This window comes from Petaurus breviceps, unplaced genomic scaffold (assembly GCF_028583685.1).
Source record: "Petaurus breviceps papuanus isolate PSGF00001 unplaced genomic scaffold, PetGlider_PUasm1.0 174, whole genome shotgun sequence".
Classification (NCBI taxonomy): Eukaryota; Metazoa; Chordata; class Mammalia; order Diprotodontia; family Petauridae; genus Petaurus; species Petaurus breviceps.
Window position 1 is genome coordinate 43,230,100 of NW_027185761.1, and position 23,679 is coordinate 43,253,778.

Sequence of the window (23,679 nt, forward strand, 5' to 3'; positions counted from 1 at the left end):
TGTACATGCATGTATATGTGCACATATATTATATAAATCTGTATTCCTATAATGCATGTGCATGCATAAATATAGTATATGGAAGAGAGGAACACTATGAGGCAGAGAGGAGGGAAAATATTCCCAACTTGGGGAATGACCAAAGCCAGGGTGCAGATGGGATGCTATGAGTGAGGAAGACAGGTCATTTAGAGAAGACCCTTGTGCAAATATGCACATAATGAGAATAAGTGGAAAAGTATTGAAAGAGAATCAGTCTTTGAGTCAGGAAGACCTAGGTTCAGGTCCTCCTGCCATACAGCTGTGTGTCCATAGGCTAATCACACAACTTTTTACACTCTAAGGAAATCTTTTAGACTTTAGGTTATAGATGAGCTGCCTCTCTATATCAGTGCAGAGAATTTCTACATATCAGAAAGAATTTCCCCACACTTATAAAGAAAATCATAGAAGGTGCTTACTATTCAGCTGATTCAAAGAATGTGAAAATAGAAGCATAAAGCAATTGAACCTAGGTACTTGGAAGAGGGGTGGTCTAGATCATCTGTTGGTAGAAGAAGACATTTCAACATTAAAGATGGGGTAAGTCAGGAAGATTTGAAGTACTCTGTGTCTTTCTTTCTGGAAGACTCTATTTCTAACAGACAATCAAGAAAAAAGGGAATGGTAGAGGCAATGAGAAACTAGCTCGTAGGTGCTCTAGAGGATAAAGAAAAATATAATGCCTAGCTCAAATCTGAAAGTGATTCTCTCTCTCTCTCTCTCTCTCTCTCTCTCTCTCTCTCTCTCTCTCCCTCTTCTCCTTCTTTCTCCTTCTCTTTCATCTTCTTTCTTTCTCTCTCTCTCTTTCTCTCTGTCTCTCTCTCTCTCTCTCTCTCTCTCTTCCTCTCATTCTCTTCCTCAAGAAGAACAATCAACATTATCTTGCCTTTGGGAAAAATGTGTTGATTGTACTACTGTACTATTATATTCCTGGACCTGGAGCATTCCTGGTCACCTTTTCCCTACAAATGCTGTCTCTTTCATTAAAATATAAATTCCTTGAGGACAGGGACTGAATCTTTTGTATTTGCATCCTCACTACTAAGCAGAGTGCTTGCTATATAATCAATGTTCTTCATTCTTTGTGAGGTTTTCAAGAGATAATGTAAACTTTAAAGTACCCTATGTGTTAGGTATTACTATAAGTTCCAAGTCATGTGACATTATCATTGTCTTTACTAACTAAATAGACCTAATCACTGAAAAGGCCAGGGTCTCCCACTGTATCCTGGGCCATCTCCAGTTTTCCTAATCTGTATAAGATCACTGGACCGAGTCCTAAAGCCAAAAGTCATCTTTAAAATTTGGACCTACCTAGAACGGAGACAAACTTTTTATTATTCCCCAGATCTGGGCTAATATGACTTTAATCATAAAGTTTTTTTCATGTCATTGTTTTCTTTTTACAACAACAATGCAAAATTGAAGGAATTATTTTTTTTGTTTTGTGTTTACTCAGAAAACTGTATTTCTAGGGGAAAAGAGAGATTTGTATTTTCTAATGGTGTCTTGAGAATCTTGGAGTGATTAAAAATTCTTGAATAAGAATGTTAGGATTTTTACTACATGGTACCAATGGAAATAACATTTTCATCTTAATTTGTCAGTCCACTCTCTTCTCCCTCTGATTCCCTTTCCTCCAATTCCCTGCAATTCTCTTGTAGCTAATATTATCCTTAGAGACTGAATTCGAGGAAATTGAATTCAGAGACTGAATTCTTGAAAAAAGATACTGATCCCTTATTATATTAGGTGTTTTAAAATTAATGACTTTTTAGAGAATTTAGTCTTCCTTAAATTAGACATTTTTTCTTAAGGATTGGTATAACATTTTCAAGGGAGTTATACTATAAGCCAATAGTAGTACCTGTACAGTGCCTGCAATTTTTTATTAATTTTATAATTTGAGGATGTTCTGGCTTTCTGTTCCAATTAGTCTCTTTTTGTGATTCAAAGTACTAGCTTATCTTCAGATAACATCAAATATAAGAGCTTACAATTTCATATTTGGTTTGTACTTCTTTAAAAGACACAAAAGACATCATTTGTGAATAGCTGATCAAATGTTAAAATTCTTTTTTGGATCCAAAAGTCCTGTTAAAATAAAATTTTGTTTGAAGTTCAATTTGATTTAAATGTCCTTCTCTAAAGTTGACCCAGTGTCATAGTCTAGAGAAAAGACAGATGAAGATAATGGATTTTTTCCCCCTTTTCTCTTTGGTAAGAAAACCAAGCTTTTCCCACTGATGTTAGTGTGAGACAGAAAGCTCTATCAGCAAAGAAGTGCTGTTTGTCACTCCTTGGCAAAAGAGAGGGTCTGGCAACAAAGTGAAGAGAAAGTCAAGCAGATGAGAAAGTGCTTGGCAATTAAGAGAAGGAAGCAGCATGCGTAGAGATGGAAAAGGAGGCCCAAAATGAGAAACACAAAAGCCAGAGACAAAGAAAGAGAATGGAAGAAAGAAACTCCACACAGAGTTTCCAATGAAAAGGAGGTGCTAAAGCTGGCAGAGAAGGTCCTGAAAACAGAAAGTGAAGGCCAAAGATTGAAACAATCTTTGACTTTCTAGTCAGCCCTGAGCACTTGAAGGAAGATTTCTTTCTTCCTCAATGGTTATCACACTTCCTCCACAGTAGCTTGAAATATTGATGATACCTGTGTATATGCCGAGCAATCCTTCCATGAAAAAAGCAAACACAATATTGCGAGATTTCAAACTTATTCACCCAGCATCAGGAATCTTTGAGAGTTTCAAAGCTATTTTGGAAAGCTCAAACTTCAACCTAGCTTTATTCATACACACAGGAAGGTGTCACTTTTGAAATGAAAACAAAGAAAGAATTGCATAATGGCCTTTAAAAAAAATCTGAGCTGAAATCCCTGGGCACCTTCACAAAGATACCCATGAGTGATTATGTGAATAAGACAAGAAAACTTTATATCCCTAACCACTCAGTTATATAGCTAGGATTTGTTTATTTGAATTCTTTTTAATGTGCTAAGCATCTATATTTTTGGCTCTATCCCAGGGAGGGTGAAGTATGGGGGGGGGGGAATTTCTGCTAATCTGAATTTTTCTTTCCCTTTGTATTTTTTCTACCTTAAAAGAGATATTTAGGGTTGGCTAGGTGGCATAGTGAATAGAGCACTCACGGTGGAGTCAAGAGGATCTAAGTTCAAATCCATCCTCAGACACTTAACACTTACTAGTCATGTGACCTTGGGCAAGTTACTTAACCCTGTCTTCTCCCCTCCAAAAAAAAAGAATTTTAAAAAAGAGAGAGAGAGAGATTTAATATGTTCTCAAGTACTTTTCCCTCGGACTTTATACAACAAAGGCATTGAGTAAATTGTAGCCAAACACTGTAGTGGTTGCAGCATTCTGGGGAGATAGGCTTTCAGTATGATGTAGCCATATTCTTCCATGACCCTAGGCAAGCTGCTGCACCCCTTTGTGTCAATTAGTGTCTTCCTCCATTCCAGCAATAAATGTAGATGTACGTGCCTTGCCTTACAGAATCATTTAAATGATTATCAAGAACTTTGCAAATAGTGCTGTGCTATAAAAATCCAATAAAAATAAGAGCTTATTAATAAATAATAATTTGTAAAGTAATTGTGGTGAATGTGGATTCAATCATAACACGATTCTTAGGAAAATAAAATGGCCTACTCAATACTGCAGGCACCTTTAATTTGATGTCTTAAAGTCTTAGGGTCTAGAGTAAGACTGAGAAATACTGATGTCTCTGGAACTCACCAAAAAAAAAGAATATGCTTCTCTAGAACAATATGAACCTGAAATAGAAATAGACTTTAAAAGTCACTAAACTCTCCTCTCCTTTGGCCCAGGGAGACTCCGCTACTAGGCATATAACCCAAGAGGGTTAAATTCAGGAGGAAAATGACCCATTACACCAAAATACTCATAAAATTCATTTTATTGTGGTACCAAAGAACTAGAATCTATTCACTGGGGAACGGCTATACAAACTGTGCCAAATTAATGTTAAGGAATATAATAGCAATGTCTATCAAAAATTCAAAGAAGCAGAGGAAGATTTCTATGACCTGATGCAGAGCTACCCTAAATGGTGACTGCAACAATGGAAACTGAAAGAATAACAACAAAATCTGAGTGTCGTGTGATTACAGTTGCCAAGTATGGCCCTGGAAAATAGCTGACACCTTCTAACTCCCTCACTTTTTGCAGAGATGGAACATTAAGTTTAGTTTTGCTGGGTTCCCCACCCCCATTCTGATAAATTAGGAGCACTGAAGAATTTAGAAATGGAATTGAAGTAAAAACAAATGATATTAATAAAAATAAGATTTTTAAATATTCATGGGAACATCCAAGAAGAGAACACAGGTTCTAAAATAATTTTTGAGCATAGTTGTTGTTTTTTTTAATGACCATAACAAACTTAATGGGGAAGAACAAAGCTTTGCCTTTGTAATATATTCATTTGGTAAACTTAGAGCAAATTCTTTTCCTATTCTCTTGAAATTCACAAAATGTTTTGGTTTTCTTGCTAATATTTAAATCGACCCATTATATGATTCAGGCACTGTACTGAACCCTGGGAATACAAAGACAAACCCAAACTATCCCTCCCTTAAAGAGCTTATTTTCTATCAGAGGGAAATAGAAGCAAACAAAAACTGAAACAAGTATATATAAAAATAGTTCTCATTTCAATGTATTACCCAGTGACAATAATTAGTTTAAATAATTATTTTAAACCTAAAGGCAATATGATGACCTCTCTGACTAATTTGTCTCCTTATTCTATTCCTTTAACAAGTTTATTTTTACTAAAAATATTAACACAAAATAACTTATTTGTTCTGAGCTGCCACTTAGGAAAATTTCTAACATTTTAGGCAGAGATTAATTTCTCAAGCTTATTTTTCATTTTAGTTAATTTCCATTTTCCATTCTAGTTAACCCCAGCTTTTTTATGATTGAGGCAAAATTAAGATTACTGCAATTTGGTGGGTAAAGATGGGGATGAATATATTATAGTGTCTGGTGATAGGTACTTGGAGAGGGAATTGGGGAAAGCACAAGTCAAGTTAAATCAACAAACATTCATAAAGTCCCTACTATGTGGCAAGTACCAGAGATACTAAGAAAGCCAAATAACAGCTTGTGATGTTAATAGGAATGGGAAGATCATTTCCCATTCAAGGTCTATGTGACCGGCTTTGAGCCTGAGTCACTTGAGGCTTTGGTGGGAGGAGCTTGCTGAATGGGTGGAGAAGGAAGTGTGGGTGAGGCAGAGCTGAGAGACAGCTGAGGTGGAGCTGGGTGAGAGAGTAGGCACAGAGAGAGGCAGAGCAGCTAGCATGAGTGAAAGAGGGAGGCATTTTGTTTTATGGGGAGGCCAAACAGAGGGTGATGTGTATGGACTTTGTCTTAAAAAGAATGTTTGGGTTGTCAGTGCTCCCTGCATTGGAAAGGTGCATAGACTTCTTTGCTACCATGATAAACTTGGCTTTCTTGTGTTTGAATAAATGTCTTGGTTTCATCTTCAAGGAAAAGAGTCTGTTATATTTTGCAATTCAAACCTGGGGATATGCCTCCATATTCATAGCAGCTACTGTGGGTATCACATTGGCAATATACATTCCCTACTGCCAGGGAACTCACAGTCTAATGGGGACAGACAACATGCAAACACTTTGTACGAACAAGATACATACAAAACATATTGGGAAGCCTTAGAGGTAATTACTAACTAGAATTAAGGGGCTATGAGGAAAAATGAGACCTTTACTTAGAATTTTAAGAAATCAATCATAGATAGATTAATTTAAGAAGAGTCCCATCTAACAAAAGCAAATAGTGTGAGGCAATCAGTAATCAATAGACCTTTCCATCCTCTTCCCTTACACTAGCATATGGTAGAAATTGTTCACTTTCATCTAAATTGTGATTTTTCTTAGTTATAACTGTTCAATTCAATTCAACTTAACAGATATTTCTTGGGCCCAGACTCACACCATCTATAAAATAAGGGTGTGGTCAAGGGGGTCACTAATGTCCCTTCCAGACTTAAAATTCTGTAACTTGCATGTATATTACTATCTTCTCCTACCCCAAATATCAATCCTTGCAACTTCTGCCTTCATGGAGAACTCCAAATGTCAATCCTTACAACTTCTGCCTCCATGGAGAATCATTGTTATGAGAAGATGGACAGATTGCTGGCCTTGGAGATAGACAGACATGAGTTCAAATCCTGCCTCCTACATTAGGTAGGTCACTATTGAACTTCTGTGCAATTTACTGTATAACCAGCTTCATGGACCACCTAGAGATCACACCTGGGGAATCATTGTTCTAGTATATCCTATTCTCTGATTTGGTGATATCTCTAGGAATTTGTAGATTACAGTTTAACATGATCCAGAGATTTTTTTTAAAAAGTATATTATTAAGTAAAATATTAAACATTTGCCTATGGACTAAAATTTACTTATTTCAAAAAAGCGTCCTGGCCTGGCTTTATGTCCCTTATTATTATTTACCAGTAACAAGAATACCAAACATACAATGACCTTCTTGTCTGGTCTAATCTTTGGCTATGCTGAGCAGCTTGCCCTCGAGGATTCTATTTTAAGATCAAATTTTGATTAGGGGCTGGAAATATTGATGCATGATCCAAAATAAATGGAATCAAATTATGAAGGGAATAGAACATAAAATCGTGTCTGCAGTAACAAATGTAAGCAAAACCACATTTAAGCAAGATAACACAAGCTTTAAGACCGCATTCCTGAATAGAACTTCTTTGGCCCATTAATTTAAATAGGAAACATGGAAACCACTTTGTAAGGGAATTTCTTTAGCCATTAGCATTACCAAGAGAATAGGCATCTTTTTTTTTTATTCTTGCTCAAATAAAAGAGTTTTTAACTTAAAATTAAGGATCATATATGTATGATTAGCCCATCTTAAAATCGTATGCATTTTGAAATGTCTGAATGACTATTCATCTGAAATGGTGCTTGAAAATTTATGAGAAAATATGGTATTGACCATGTTTTGTAATTGATAGGGGTCTGAACAGATGGTTCAAAAGCTGACATCATTATGGAGGGCTGCAGTCCATAAGGAGAGCACTAGCTTAGTGGTAGAACATAGCTGACTAAGGACAGGGTCTTAAGAGTTCAATCTATTTGTTGTCTTTACTGATGAACTCATTAATTCAATTCAAAACTATATGCTTTGTAACCCCACCCCTTGCCCTAGATCATGAGACAAGGCTAAAGTGAATAGTCCTTTACCTCAAAGAGATTGCAATTTAATATTGGCGGAGGGTGCAATTTAGTATCTTGTGACCCCAGAATTAATATAGATAATTAAAACTTGATTTGTGCAGTAATTTCTTGGTCGAACAACAAATAGAGTGGTATGAATGGCTTGTGACAAATTAAATTTTTGTTATACTAAAACATGTTTTTGATACTCTAGAAAAGAGGGGTCAAATACTCAGCTTGCCGCAACATTCCTGGTGGGAGGTGGGGCAGAATTGGATGAAAATGTACTTAGAAAATATTTAGCAAAATAAAAATAAGATAGAACATAGACAATGTTAATATGTGGTTTTCTAAATAATATGGAGCTATCAGGGATCCTGACATATGATTTAGTAGTTCCTGTTTCTACTTGAGTTGGATTTCAGTGCTCTAAAAGACAGTGCAAAAGAAAGAACACTGGCTTAATTCAGAAAAAAAACTAGGTTCAAATCCAGACTCTGACACTTACCATTGTTGTGATCTTAAGTTACTGAACCTCTCTAGGCCTCAGTTTCCTCATCTCTGAAATGAATGGATAAGACTAGATGTTATCTGAGGTCCCATCCATCTTGGAATCTATGATACTATGCTTCTATAATCCTCTAAAGAGTCAAAAAGGCCTTGCTAAATTAGAAAAATGGTACCCTAAAAAGAAAGTGAATTTTAAAGAAGATAAGCACTGATAGCATAAATACTGGAGAATGAACAAAGAGTAAGAAATATTAATATAGTAACAAAAATTGAGCCATAGATGACCAAAGATAATTATTTTTTTGTTTTTGTTTTGTTTTTGCTTTTTGGAGGGGGGAAAGCAGGGCAATTGGGGTTAAGTGACTTTCCCAAGGTCACACGGCTAGTAAATGTTAAATGTCGGAGGCTGAATTTGAACTCAGGTCCTCCTGACTCCAGGGCTGGTTCTCTATTCACTGCACCACCTAGTTGCCCCCAAAGATAATTATAAGGGAAAAAAATCACTACTTCAATGTATCTAAGACCTCATCAATGTGGATATTCCTCCTTCTGTGGAGATAGCAAAATATCCAAAATTTATCATTGTGTGTTATTATTCTTAATTATGTTCTCCCATTGCTCCTCAATAGAGGATCTATCCAGTAAAAGAGGCATCTCTCAAGATGCCTTTATCTCTATTGGGTAACTGAGAAGCATGCATTTGGTTCATTTGTTATCTCTCATTTTTACTGCATGCCAGATCTTTGTTTTTCTGAGTATACTTTTCCTCGATGATGTTTCTCGTCATGATAAATCATTCCACTTCTTGAGTATCAATTATCATTGGAAACAAGATACAGCCCACTTCTGTAGCCCACCATGCTTCTCCTCCACTGTCCTGTGAGTTACCAAACTTTAAGTGATGTTCTATGGTTTGTAGCCATACAGCCTCTCTGAGAAACCATTTACACAAAAACAAAGAGATTTTTCACGTCAGATAACAGATTAATATCAGCAAAAACACTATATAATTTCCCAAATTTAATGTAATTCTCCCTATTTGTCTTGTCCAATCAATATTTATTAGGTGGTTACATTGTGCCAATCACAATGCAAAGCATTGAAGATATTCATTTCTCTTCAACATTGCCTACCAGTGATCATCAAGCCTTTATTTTAAAAGTCCTATGGAGGGGAAACTCCTTGCATCTTGAGATCCACTTTGGGACCACTCTAATTATAATAAACTTTTCCTGACATCAAAGCTAAATTTGAGTCTTTCAATTCTTGGCCCTTTATGGTGGTCAGGGAGCATCAGCACGTTTTGGTACGAGGGCTTGGAAAGCCCTTTTCAGGGCTGCTTTCCACCTTTGGTGGCCACCTGTCACTTAACTCTCAGCTATGTCTCTAAGAAGCTGTAGAATGTTCTATAACTACACTTAGTAAAAAAAAAACATCCCAACAAATGGGCTAAACCAGGTTGAAGGTAACTGACAGGCTTCAGACTCATTGATGAGTTAGGGGGATGTCTAACTCAAGCTTGTGAAGACTTATCCTGGTAGAATGGGTAGATGATAACAATTTCTTCCAATAGCCATAACAGTAACTGAAACAGAAGCTGTGGAGCTCTTAGAGCTTGGTCAGATATCCAAGAATACGGAGTCATCCACTATATCCTGGCCATTGTCAGTCATCTTGACTTTTGTCCTACCACTGAACTTGAGAGACTCTGGAAAAAAGAGTGACACAACTTTGCACAACTGTGCCTCACTGAAATGCAGTTCATGTACATGTCAAGACATGACCCATCATTCACTATCTTGCCCTGACACCATGATATCATTGGTCCTCTTCAAAAATAAAGGATGAACAACAACGACCCTTTAGGACCTCTGGAGGAAAAGAAAGCTCAATCATTCTTCATGTGGAATCCCTTCAAATTCTTGAAGTCACTTCCCCTATCCTTTTCCCCTTGTCTTGACCAATCACGTTCCACCTAAACCAACAGTCTAAGCCACTTGACGAAATACACAAGGAGAAAATGGAGTATTGGAATGAAAAAATGTCTTGGAATTGGCCCTGATGTGCTCAATAATTATTTAAGTAGGTTTGGAGATTTCCTAGAAAGTAGCAACAACTTCACATTTCTATTCAAATTGTAATCCCTGAAGAATTTGAGAAATTGCTGCTCAAAACACAAATTAATTGCATGGCAAACTCCTAGATCGTCTCATTTCATGGTATTTTCCCTGACTTTATTTAAGGCCAAATATTCTGTAATTAGTTGTGTTTGTTTGGTTTTTGTTTAGAAAGAAGGAGGGATGGATATTTTCTCTCTTATTTCCTTGAATATTTTACCCTGAGTTATCCTAACTCTAACCCAGTAGCAAAAGGGTCTATTTGGTATATCCTACTTGGTCGTGCGGAATTTCAATAAATCATCACCGTCAAGTTGGTTTTCACTCTGCTTGAATGCCAAGGCTTAATAAGAACTTTAAAAAAAAATCCAGCTCTCAGCAGTCACTGGGATGGCTCTGGCAGCTTTACAGACTTAGCACCACACAGGGAGGGAGGGAGGGACAAAGGGAGGGAGGCAGGGAGTGTGCTTGCTCTTCTGCTCACTTCTGTCAGTGTGAGGGAATGCTGGACACCCACAGAAAACAAGGGAGTCTACAAGAAGAACCGGTTCCAAAGCTCCCAACTCCTCCTCCTCCTCCTTCTCCCCACTGTCTCCTCATCTTGGAACAACCAGGTAAACAGCTGAGGGTACTTTGGGGTGTTTGGGCTCCTAGGAAGTATAGGACATCCTTGACATGAAGAGGGAACAGTCCTGTCTGACTAAGAACATTGAAAGTCAAGTTCAAGGGACTGGATGCATTCACTCTCTCGGTAACCTTAACTACAGTAACTTTGCATGTTTTAGGTTTCTTTGTCATGAGGACAAATACAATGCTAAAAATGATAAAATAAAGGTTATCCTGGGGTGTATATGTGGGAGGATCATGCACTGTTAAAGTTTCCTTTGCGATTTTCATCACTGTTTACCTTATTATATTCCATTCCGCAGCCTGCTTTGCCTTACAGAGACCTAAGAATCCCATTAAACCAGAGCATGCATCATTTTTGCAATCCTGTGGCTAGATGTATACGAGTTGTCCTCCGAGGCTAGGAATTTATTACTGAGCTCATTTATAACAATTTATAGCAGTTTATGTTACCAAAGACTGTAACTGGATATACAAATTATTTAACATTTTAAAAAGCATTAAGAATGGTACTAATGGATAGCATTATAAGAGTTTGAATGTTAGGCAATGAACAAAAAAAATGCAGCTAAGAATCAAGACACAGTAGAGGAGAAGCTCAATATTGTGAATTTTCGTTGTTAATGAAACTTTTTATTTCATCAATTCTGTTTTCACTCAGATGTCAGAAACTGAGCTGGGAAAGATAAAAATCAGAGCAGCAGAGAATTTTGAAAATGATAAAAATAATATTTCTTGGTTGAATGAAGGTAAGTTCACATTTTTGGTGGTTTTTTCATTAGCTTAAAATTATCTTTTGTTTATTCAAAGATGGCTTAAGAGAAAACAGGGAGAAAAAAATGTATTTGGCTCCAAAGTTCCTGTATACATATATGCCTATGTATGCACATATATGCATATGTGTGTATGCATGTATGTGTGTATACTGCTTTATTGATTGGTTTTGTTTTATTTTTAATAGCACGGCTTAAATTGGTGCTTTTCTACATCCCTGGTAATAAAGTATTGCAGTTTCTGTGTCCCAGGATAATCAAAGATAATTTTTTTGTCCTTTATTTGGAAAAAAACAAAACCCACAGTGGCCTTGTTATCATCAGTCAGTCACTATGCACGATGTATATAAAGGCATAATTGCAATTGAAATCCTTGTGCATATTTTCTTTCCTTTGTATTTCTCAGGAAAGCTACATAACTTAAGGAGTAGCAAAGACACTTTCTTTTCTTAACTGTACAAACCACATATACAGTAGGCTCTGAAGTCTACAAATAGAATCACCATTCACTGCAATTAGAGCAGCTCTTTCCCAGGGGGAGAATGAGGTAGCTACCAAAGTGTACGTAAGACATGGCTTGAAATATACATATAAATCGATATGTTCTCATAGTATAACTATTTATACACCTGTGAAGATAGGTATCTTCATCTATATTAAATAGCTGAATATATATAGGTATGCATGTATATGCATATATAAAACACATATATAGGCACACATATACACAAAAAAAATGGCAAAGGATTTTGTCAATATGAGGAACTAATGCTTTGCGAGTTTCTTCCTCCATTTTACAATACTACCTAGTGATGACAATCTATGCTGAGTATCAGGCCTAGAAAACAGTAAGTGCTTAATAAATGCTTTTTCATTCCTTGAGTCACTTCTCAGTAAATACCTCTTTAGGGATTTGGCTAAGGCACATAGGTGGCACAATGAATAGAGCTCCTGACTTGGAGTCAGGAAGATCTGAGCTCAAAACTTGCTGACTATGTAACCCTGGCCAAGTCATTTACCCTCATTTCCTTCATGTGTAAAATGTGGATAATCATGGCACCTATCTCCAGGGTTGTCTGGACAATCAAATGAGATAATATCTATAAAGTACTTGGCACAATGCCTGGCACATAGTAAGCACTATATAAATGTTAGTTATTATTATTAGTGACTTACCCAGGTCTCTAGGTTAGTGTGTGTATCAGAGGCAGAATTAGAGCACTAGCCTTTCTCCTGCTAAGCACCACATTCTTTACACTATAACATGTTACCTTACATCAGGAACAGGGGCTCAACATTTTTGTGTCATGGCCCCCTTGTACAGTTTGATAAGGGCCTTGAACCCTTCTCAAAAATGATCGTAAAGGAAACCAATTGTACTTAAATAAAGATGTGTCCCCACCAACACCACCACCACCACCACCAGTCCAAGGACATGTATCCCTGCAATTTATCCATGGCACACTTGGAATTCCACAGATTACAGTTTGAAAATTCCTATGAGAGAGACAGAAATAGAGACAGAGAGATACAGAGAGGGATAGACAGATAGAGACAGAGAGACACAGAGACAGAGAGCATAACACAGAGAGGCAGTATAAAATAGTGGATACAGAGAGCTCATCTCAGAGTTAGGCAGTTCTGTGTGTAAATACTATCTCTTATGTAAACTGTGTGACCCTGAGCAAGTCACTTACCTTCTAGGTTGCCCAACTGTGATAGGTTCTTATCTTATCTTATAAGAAACCAGGTCTTCCTAGCATTATACCATCTACACACCTTATGTGGCTGTCTTATACTTTGGTCCTTATTAACATTCTCCACCTCCACAACCTCCCACTTCACCACACTTGAACTCTGCTCTGAGTGACCAGGCTCTGATAGGGGACCTTTCATCCTTTCTAGTCAGGACCAAGACATCTTCACCACTTCCTTGCCATCAGCAATCTCTACCATATCTCCCTCTAGCTTTCCTTTATGTGTTTGTGTCTTTATGTAAATTCCTTGAGCAGTATATAAATACGCTAGCTTCTATCTATCTATCTATCTATCTATCTATCTATCTATCTATCTATCTATCTATCTCGTTGCTGAGTCATTTCATTCATGTCTGACTCTTCATGACCCCATTTGGGGTTTTCTTGGCAAAGATATTGGAATGTTTTGCCATTTCCTTCTCCAGCTCATTTTACAGATGAGGAAACTGAGGTAAACTGGGTTACAGGACTTTCCCAGTCAGGATCACACAGATAGGAAGTATCTGAGGCCAGATGTGAACCCAGAAAGAGAAGATTTCTCAACTCCAGGTCTGGCATTCTATCCACTGAGTCACCTTGGTACCCCCATCTATCTACCTACCTTTCATCTATCTATCTACTGATTGGCAGTTTTGTAAATCTGTTAGTTGCCTATCTCCACTGAAAATTTCCACCTTTTACCAGTGAAACCACAAGTCTCAAAAAAGTACCAAAAACTTCTTTTATTACTCTTCAATGTTACAAAGTAGTTTAAGGAAAACTAACAAATACAATCAACTCTCCATTACTACCTAGACACAAATATCATATCTTGACTAAGATCTTAAATGTATCTTAGATCTATTAGTAATGGCTCTTAAGTGTTTCCATCATAAAAGATCATCTTATCTGTTGGAAAAGAATACAATATTTCATAATGAAGACATCAGAAGAACATTGACTAAGCCACATGTCAAGGAAGTTACAGCTTAGGAGAGACCCCTGTGAAATTAAACTTTGGAACATTCGCTGCTTAGAAAAAATGTTGTGTCTCCATGATGGCTTCCATTGAACCTATCCTTTCTCTATATTCTTTCATCATCTCCCCCATGTCTTTCTTATTCACATTTCCTGTACTACAACCCACTGAAAACTTTAGTTTTTTTCAATAGTTTCAGAATTCTCTACATGGTGACACTAAATCTCCTTGGCTTGTGTTAGTGTCTTTGTCCTGGGGAATACATCTTTCAGGGATGGCTATAATTCCTGAAGCCAGCACTGGTATAAAGATTGTAGGATCATGGGATCTAGAACTAGAAGATTTAAATTTAGATTTAGAACAGATGTTATCTAGTTCAATTTCTTAACTTCATAAATGAAGCAAAAAAGATTCAAATTGGTTAAATGTCTTGTTCAAGGCCCTCCAAGTAGCAACAGAGACAAGATCCAAATATAGGTCCTTAGACTACAAGTTCAGTCATTGACCTGTGCTGGATGTCCATGTGTTTCTCTCTGAATGAAACTATTGAAACAGTATAGTTGGAAATTTTCTAAAACTTTTAATAGACAAAGGTACTTTCATGTAACAACATTTTCATTTAGTATGATCTTTATGGCTTCTATTTTGAATTGATGTTATTGTTTGTCCTTCATTCTTGAAGTGGACCATGACATCAGGAAGATGCCATGATCACAAGTGAATTGGATGTAAGTCGGGCAAGGCTATGCAACGTCACCAGCTTCACTTTCTCATTCAGAGTCATCTGGGTCCAGTGGCAAAACAAAGATCAATACAACTAGAGATGACCCTGCCTATTTTGAATATTTTCAAAGTTAATGTGGGAGTAGAACATTTTTTCTTAAGGTGGGACCAAAATCTCCTTTGAACTATTTGGTGTAACTTGGCTATTTTAGTAAAGCCCAAATATAAGAATACACGAATAGATGCATTCTTAGTGGGTTAGGGTTTCTTTATCTTTAAATTCTATAGAAATACTCATTTTTAAAGTCTTATTTTTTTCCTCTAGGTTTTAATAAAGGCACTAAATAGATATTTACTGAGTATATTATACTCATTATCACATTTTAACCTAATAAAAGAACTACAGAAATGATGAACCTCCATCTCTGGATAAGGATACTAGACTCAGAAAGATTAAACTGCCTCCTGATGGGCACACTCCTAGTGTCAGATGAAAAATTTGAACCCACATGGGGTCAAGTAAACAAGTGTTTATTAAGTGCCTACTGTGTGTCAGGGATTATGGTAAGCATTGGGGTACAAAGAAAAGCAAAATATTCCTTGCTCTTGAGGAGCTCACACTCTAATCACAAACACTTATCTTTATACAAGATATATACAGAATAAATTGGAATTAATCGCAGAAAGGAGGCACCAACTTTAAGGCAGACCTAGACACCATTCTGGGTAGCTGGGTGGCATGGTGGCTAGAGCACTGGGCCCAGGGTCAGGAAAACCTGAGTTCACTCTGGTCTCAAATACTTCCTAGCTGTGGGACTCTGGGCAAGTCATTTAACTCTGTTTACCTCACTTTCCTCATCTGTAAAATGAACTGGAGAAGGAAATGGCAAACTACTCCAATATCTTTGCCAAGAAAATCCCAAATGGGGTCAGGGAGAGTTGGACACAACTTAATACCAACAACAAAAGATATCCTTCTAACTCCAGGTCCAGAAATTTTCTATACTAGATTGACCCCTTCAAAATCTCATGCTTGTGTCATGCTGAAACTGATCAATCAGTCAAAGATTCTCTTTGAAAAAGAATTGTTTTAAAAAGACTTGTCAGTGAAGTACAATGTGGGCATTTTATACTCATAATCTCCAAAATCTAATTTCCCAGGTGACCTGTGATATCCCATTTGGACACTTCATTTAAGCTACGCTCAAATTATGTTTACTGTATTTCATAAAAGGGAATTGAGCCAGATGCTCAATGACAACATCTTAATTGGGAATTAGCAGGATGAGTTTGTTTTAGAACAAAAATGCCTTTTTTTCCCTTTCAAGAGGGAAAATGGTAGCATGAATCTGTGCTTTTATAAATAATGGGCTCTGCCTTAAGGCTTGATCCAAAGTAACATGGCTAACATGTTTGGAGTCCATGGGAGGCATATCTTGCACTTTATGAAATTGGGTTTGAAGTCCTCAAATCACTTTGTACAGAATTATTGCTTCATGATAACGTAGGAGCCTCTGGCATAGGCAGTCAGTCAACAGTCATTTTAGTACTTACTATGTACCAGTTGCTGTACTAAGAGCTCCCAACATAAAGACAAAAATAATCCCTGCCCTCGAGGATATTACTAGCTCTAGTATTGGAGACAATATGTGAATAACTAGGTACGTACAAGACATAGGATAGATCGAAGACAACCTGAGGAGGAAGATATTAGTGGTTAGGAAACAGGAAAAGGTCTCTTATTAAAGGTAAAATTTGTATTCAGGTTTGAAAGAAGCCAGTGAAACTAGAGACAGAGGCAAGAGGAAAGGGCAATTCAGGTGTGGAGGCTAGATGGGGCAAGACAGTGAGAGGTGATAGAATTTCAAATCTGACGAAGTTCTGTATTGCAATGGTTTGAGCCCAGCTGATAAAGCCAGCCCACCATTTTAGAGCCCTCCACATTCTCCGTGATCCCACTACATTGGCTTGCTTGATGCTACTGATATGAGACAGTTTATCCCCCACCTCCATGCTTCTTAGTGAAAAAATTCAACTCAATACCCCATTCTTGCCTCTTTATCCTAGTAAAGATCTTGCCTTCCAAATCCCTTGAATTATTCCCAACATTTGCTGCCTTTGCTCTTACCCCCCATGATACCTAAGAAAGCTGAAGAAAATCAAGTCAGCTTTGCTGACTTGCTTAATGACAAGATTATGTTGTATGATCTCAACTGAGCCATCACTGCAGCAAGGCAATCTCCTCATCCCTCCAGAATCAATTTGCCATCACACTCACAGTAATTCCCTCAGGTTTCAGGAGGGGGGAGGGTGGTACTTTTCATTCTTTCTCAAGCCTCCCACTACTCCCCTTCCCTACTTCCTACAAACATACCGATGCCTCCTCCACCCTCAAAAACCTCTCCTTTGATCAGCCTAGTAACAGTACCTTATACAATGTGTATAAATAATGTTTACTAATATTAATGGATGACCAGCTAGGTAGTTCAGTCAACAGAGAAGACTAATCTTCCTAACTTCAGATCTGGCCTCAGACACTTACTAAATGTGTGACCCTGGGCAATTCACTTCACCACTTGCCTCTGTTTCCTCATCTGAAAAATGAACTAGAGAAGGAAATGGCAAACCACTCTAGTATCATTGCCTAGAGCCCCAAATAGGGTCACAAAGAGTCAGACACAATAACTGAACAACAATATGAATGGAAAGGCAGATATCTGGACCTCTTAATTTATTGGATTGCCGTTATACTTATGAAACAATATGGGGTATTGATTCTGTTTAATTTCTCTTTGCTAATAATGACTTGAGATCTTAAAAGAGTTATCATTAAGAATGTCAGCATTTGGAATGAAATTTGTTACTGTTGGGGGTAGTCTACACTATGATAGCTGTGATGCACAATGGTTGAGGTATATTGAAGGTACAAGTTATTGGAGGTGAGAAGATTGCAAAATTGGAAAGTTTCAGCAAGCTAGAAAAGAAGACTGAACTAGAGACTGAGAGGAATTAGATTCCTTTTCTTAAAGGCTTTAGCTCATTATATCCCTCTATCCCAGTGCTCTGGGAAAACTATTTCTTAAATCCTAGATTTTGGTTCATGTTTATTTTCTCCCCAGAGAGGAGAGTAGAAAGGTACACAATGTATAATATAAATCAGGTGTGAGATGGGCATTTATTTCCTATAACCAAAAGAAGTGTTGAACACAACAGGCTCTCACCAGCTCAAATTGACAGATAGATGGAACACGGGTTTCAGTAACTTATAAATACTATTATGCTCAGTGTGCATGGATGAAAACTTAAACAAACTAAAGAAATGGAAGTAATGACTATTGTTATGTTCTGCCAAGAAACTGAGACATAAAACCATAAAACATTTGCCAGGACAGCAGAGTAGGGCATTTCATATTTTACCTTGGCTTTGCACTGTCCAAACAACTCCAGATCTGTGTGTTTTGGCAAGCCAGACTGCCATTTAGGCTGAGCTTTTTGTCAGTGGTTGTCTTTTCTGACACAGAAACTCCTCCTGCTGCCAGTTAGTCCTAACCAAGGGACCTAGGGCCTACCAGTCTCTCAGAGCCAGTGTTGACTGGAAAGCTCTACCCACTCATCTCAGAATGGCTTCCTGGTCCCTTATGATCAATCAAAGGAAGATGAAGCAAAGAATCAGCCAGAGATCCAGAGTCAAATGCCTTCAGTTATAGTTGCTATAAGGTTTGCAACCCCTTAAGCTTCCAGGTGAGGAAAAGTGGTGACACTCCTTTCCAGACTCTTCAGACTAGGTTAGTCCTAAAATGATGGCAGTTGAAAAAGAAAAACTTGACAAAGGGCAGATTGATCACTCTCTCAACTGACTCTTCAACTTTTCTTGCTTAAGGGCCTGCTGGGATCACTCATTTCAAAGTGAAAGCACTTTAGAGTTGAGTCAATAAATATCTGGGGTCACCAGAAGTTGCCAGAGAAGCACTGTCAGACACTCCCCCAGGCTTAATTCCCTCTTGCTGCAACTTCGATCTCTGCTGAGTCCTGTGTAATTTCTTGTATGCAGTACATAAGACTAGGCACAAAAAGTAATTTATATAATTTTGACTGAAGTTAAGAACTTCACACAACAACAACAAAAAAAGAAGTCATATTTCTGGAGTAAAATCAAGAGGAAGGAAAGCTATTTATAATAAGGATAAAAGCTAGCTTTTATATAGCATTAAAAGATTCGAAAAGCATCTTACAAATATTATCTCATTTGATCCTCCCCACAACCCTATGAGGTAAATGTCATTATTATTCCTATTTTACAAGAGGAAACTGAGGCAGACAGAGATTACATAACTTGCCCAAGGTCACACTAGTAAGTGCCTGAGGCTGGATTTCAACTCACGTGATAAAGAAAGAATGGGAATTTAGGACTTACTGTCTCTGAAGCCAATTCTCTATAACACATGGAATCATTAGTCAATAAGAGATATTGGACAAGTTTTTTCTTATTTGACAAAAAATGAGGTTTTGGTTTAGCACTTACAACATATACCAAGATAGTGATCTAAATTTTGTTTTAATTATGAAACAAAACTGAAAGAAAAATGAATGACATAGGTGTTGGTTGCAGAGAATAGAAATGGTTCCATTGTTCAGATAAATAGAAGAAAATTTTGGAGGCAAAAATGAATAGATTTGCCCATAGAAATGCAACATGATTTTTTAAAGACAAAAAAGCAATACCTTTATAAAAACATTTTAAAAAGATTGTTTTGGTACTAAATATACTAACTTGTGATGTCATGAATTTAAAAGGAAGTGACGCACATCCATGAGAACATTGATATACTCCTCGTGGAGAAAAATTCAAAGCACATGAATAATTTGTGAATAAAGAAATGCTAACTATTAAGAAGCAAAATAAATGCTGTTCAAATTTTATAATCATAAATGAATGAAAAAAGCATTTATTATTTGCTTGCAATGCGCAAAGCTGGGAATACAGATAGATAATATTTTTCAATAATTACAGCATTTACACAGAGATTTGAAGTTTGCAGAAGACTTTACACTCAGTATTTAATTTGAGCCTCTCCACAACTTTGGGAGGTAGCAACTATTATTATTATTTTATGGATGAGATGAGAGGTTAATTTATTAACCCCAAAACTCACAGCTATTAAGTGGCTGAAGTAATATTTGAACTCGAGTCTTCCTGACTTCTTAATGAGCCTATTGTGCCACTTAGCTGACAAAAGACAATTATATAAAGTGTTTATTAAGCATTTACAATGTGCCAGCCATTGTGCCGAACTCTAGGGACAGAAATACAAGCAAATAAAATAGTGCCTACTCTCAAATATCTCATATTCTAATAGAGGAAAACAATGTATTTGAGGATGCTGAAAAGGCAGGGGGATTAATGAAAGAGAAGGGCAAAGAGTCAGGGAGAAGGAAGATTTCAGAAAGAGAATAGGTGTGATTGAGGTGTGTATGATGATTGGGTTCTATCTAAAATGGTGGTCCCTGGGAAGAAATCACCATTTAGGAGAGGAGGGCCCTGGGGTGGAGTTTTTACAGAAAGAAATTTTTTAAATAGTGAGAAAATCCCTGCTCTCAAGAGTTTATACTCTAATTGTAGAAAACAACAGACATGACATCTTTTATTTCAGGGCAAATAGCAAAGTCCAAAAGTCCTTAGGGTACCTTGAGGTAAAAGGAAGTGAGAAGAAAGGAAGTAGATGCATCAAGTGTAAATGGCTTACTCAAGGAGTTTGGCTGAGAAGCGTAAAAAATAACAAGGATATCTAGTGGAGATGATTAAATCAAGTGTAGTCTATTAATGATGAAGGAGACATGAGTGTGTTTGTAGGCAGTAGTTTGGGAAATTCTGAGGGATAAGAGAGTGTGGATGAAGGGGGTGGGATTCCACTGGAGAAGAGAATCAAGGATGAGATCAAGGGTGAATGTAAAGGGCATTGCATAACAAGAAGGGTCACACTTTCATGTGAGACAGAGGTAAAGGAGAAAACAATGGGGTACGGCAAAAGATAGAGTTTTCAATGAAATACCTCATTGTTTCCCTAAAGTTTGAGCCAAGGCCCTCAGTTGAGAGGATTGGTGGAATAGATGCTTTGGAGACATATAGGAGAATGAAACAATTAGGGAGGGATAGAATAGTTGACTTTCTGTACTGAGGGTACAATTGAGTTTATGCATCATCAATTTCTGTAGCAGGTTCAGCATGGTTTTATGATTCTCTACAGATTTTTATAATAAAATATGAATATCAACAGGGGAGGTGAGTGGTTGGGACATGAGAAGGGATGATCAGTGATAGTACAGGAACAGGGATTTAAGGATAAAGAATAGTGTTGTTAGGGTTAAATTGGTTCATCAAAGTGATTAGAGTACATGGTTGATGACTTGAAAAAGAACTAAGAGGTGGAAGGATTGGAGATCACAATGAGGTGAAAGAACAGGGACTGTGATCATAAGAATAGAGAGAGATGAAAGGATAAAATATTATGAGAAAATAATTTAAATTTGTAAGCATGGAAGTGGAACACCTGTGAATGAAGGCTCAATTAAGAGTGTAACCATCTTTGCCTATAACCCAGGAATAGTGGAGGACTAGATTCACAAGAATTGAAGAAATTGAAGGACTTGAAAGATAAAGTAGTTGTTATCAATGGTGTCTATGGTGAATTCAGTACTGGTATGATGGGAGGAGAAGGCAAGTCTATAAATCAGGCACTTTACTCATTGAGGAAGAAAAGAGAATGTTTGGGGAGGGAGGGTCAGTAGATAATGACCACCAAGATCTGTACTGGATGATAAATTCAGATAGGAGGAGAGATAGGCATCAGACTGTAATTGGGACTTGTTATTACAAATAAGAGAACATGGATGTCCTCTAGCCATAACTCAAAGAGTACTTCCCATGTACTGAACCCTTTTCAAATCCACTGTATGACAATATTCACCAGAGCTGTGTTGGCTTGCAAGGGACAGAGATAGAAAGCTTCTGTTAGGGGCAGCTAGGTGGCCCAGTGAATAGAGCACCAGCCCTGGAGTCAGGAAGACCTGAGTTCAAATCCAGCCTCAGACATTTAACCCTTACTAGCCGTGTGACCTTGGGCAAGTCATTTAACCCCGATTTCCCTGCCTTACCCCCTCCAAAAAGACAAAAACAAAAACTTCTGTTAACTCTTGGTGCAATCTTGGCCATGCTACTTCCCTCATTAAGTTGAGTCAAAGCAATTAATTTGATTCAATGAACATTACTAGAGTTCAGTGCATGGATCTGTGGACTAAGACAAAACTTCTCCAACTCATAAAATCAAGATTTGTGGCTGAAAGGGATGCCTGAGGTCATCTCCTTTACCCCACCACCACCACAATTTTATGGATGAGGAGATTTGGGTCAATATGATATACTGTCAAAAATAAAATTAAAATTGGCACTGCACTCAAGTGTATCTTCTGCTGCGGGTGGGGATGGGGAAGGTGTAGAATACAATATACGTACCAAAAAAAGTTCTGGAAAAATAAGGGGCCATAGAATCAGCTATGTGCTGGAGCTGCACATGAGTTCAGTGAAGGTGGACACGAAAGGTAGATGAGAAACCCTGAAAAGGGCTTGGCAAGCTCTCCTCCCAGAGGCACTATACCGGAGCCCAGGAGGCAGAAATAAGGAGCAAGAGGATTCCAGGCACCAGGGAGAACTAGTAAAAATGCTCAGAGTACAGGTCGGGGTGTCTACCCCAAGCATGTGAAGACTTTCCCAGGAGGAATAGGCTAATACAACAATTTATTCCAACAGCCATGACGCTGGCTGAAGCAGGTGCTGTGGAGTGCTTAGAACTTGGTCAGGCATTGGAGACATCAAGGACATCCACCGAATCCCCTAATTTTTGTCTTGCCACTGGACTTCTATAACTCTGGAAGAGAGAGTAAGGCTGATGAATTTGCACAGCTCTGCCTCACATAAATCCAATTCAAACCCAAGTCAAGATATCACCCGAGATGTTACTGGTCCTCTTGGAAAATGAAGGAGGAGCCAGTCCTAGTGGGCTTTCAGGATCCTTTGAATTTTCACTGGCAGCCTTTACCTCTCTGAAATGGGCATCACTACAAATCCGGGTTTGCTTTATTGTGTCATTGATTGTCTAGACTGAAGAAAGCGTCAACAATGCAGATTCCCTTTAAAAGTAGGTAAAAATCTCCACTCCCCCCTCCTTGTCAGCTTCCTTTTTTGTAAGCTGGATTCCCATTAGGAAGTAAGCTCCTTGAAGGGAGGGACTGTCTGTGTTTTTGTTTGTATTTGTATGCACAGCTCTCAGCTCAGTGCCTGGAACACAGCAGGTGCTTAATAATATCTGTTGCTTTTCCTTACAGGATCCTTGAAGCATAATAAGGATTCTGAGAGACCAAAATAGAGAGGAAGCACATTCTAGTTATGGGGGCACAGAGGAAGAGGGGAAGCAATTTTACTAAATTCTGTGCCTCATAGGTAAAGGAGAGCCATTGAAGATGGCTTGAACAGGGGAGCTGGGGAGTGATCAGGTGTGTCAGGCCCTAAGTGCTAGGTATAAAAAAAAAAATCAGTTGCTGATCTCAAGATGTTTATAGTAAAACAGATCATTTGGGCGAGTCTGCACAGGATGTTGAACTAGATATGGCAGAAACTTCATGAATCTAGACCTCAGTTTCCTCATATGTCAGATGAAGGAGTGCTAAGGCCACTTCTATCTCTAAGTCTTGGTATTCCTGGAGAAGTCAGACTTTAAAGAATAAAGCTTTTGCATACACTGGAATTCCCTTGAATTTGATGAAGAATCCTGCAGTGATTTTATGTAGGAAATTTGGAGGCTTCTGACATTAAACTTGATCATCCTAAAATGGGGAGGTAGCCATTTAAAGC

At 37.8% G+C, this 23,679-nt stretch overlaps 1 protein-coding gene across 4 annotated transcripts in view; it reads left to right on the forward strand.

Annotated features, from left to right (window-relative positions):
• Positions 1 to 10,385: 10,385 nt before the first annotated feature.
• The window catches only part of MDFIC2 (MyoD family inhibitor domain containing 2), a 164,815-nt gene continuing 151,521 nt past the window's right edge, over positions 10,386 to 23,679 (forward strand). For 2 of the 4 annotated variants that reach the window (XM_069084109.1, XM_069084112.1), the window contains exons 1-2: positions 10,386 to 10,550; positions 11,225 to 11,312. In XM_069084109.1, coding sequence (XP_068940210.1) covers positions 11,225 to 11,312 — 88 coding nt within the window. In that variant the 5' untranslated portion in view covers positions 10,386 to 10,550. Of the gene's footprint in view, positions 10,688 to 11,224; positions 11,313 to 23,679 lie in introns of all 4 variants that reach the window. The other 2 variants (XM_069084111.1, XM_069084113.1) reach the window with 1 other exon arrangement.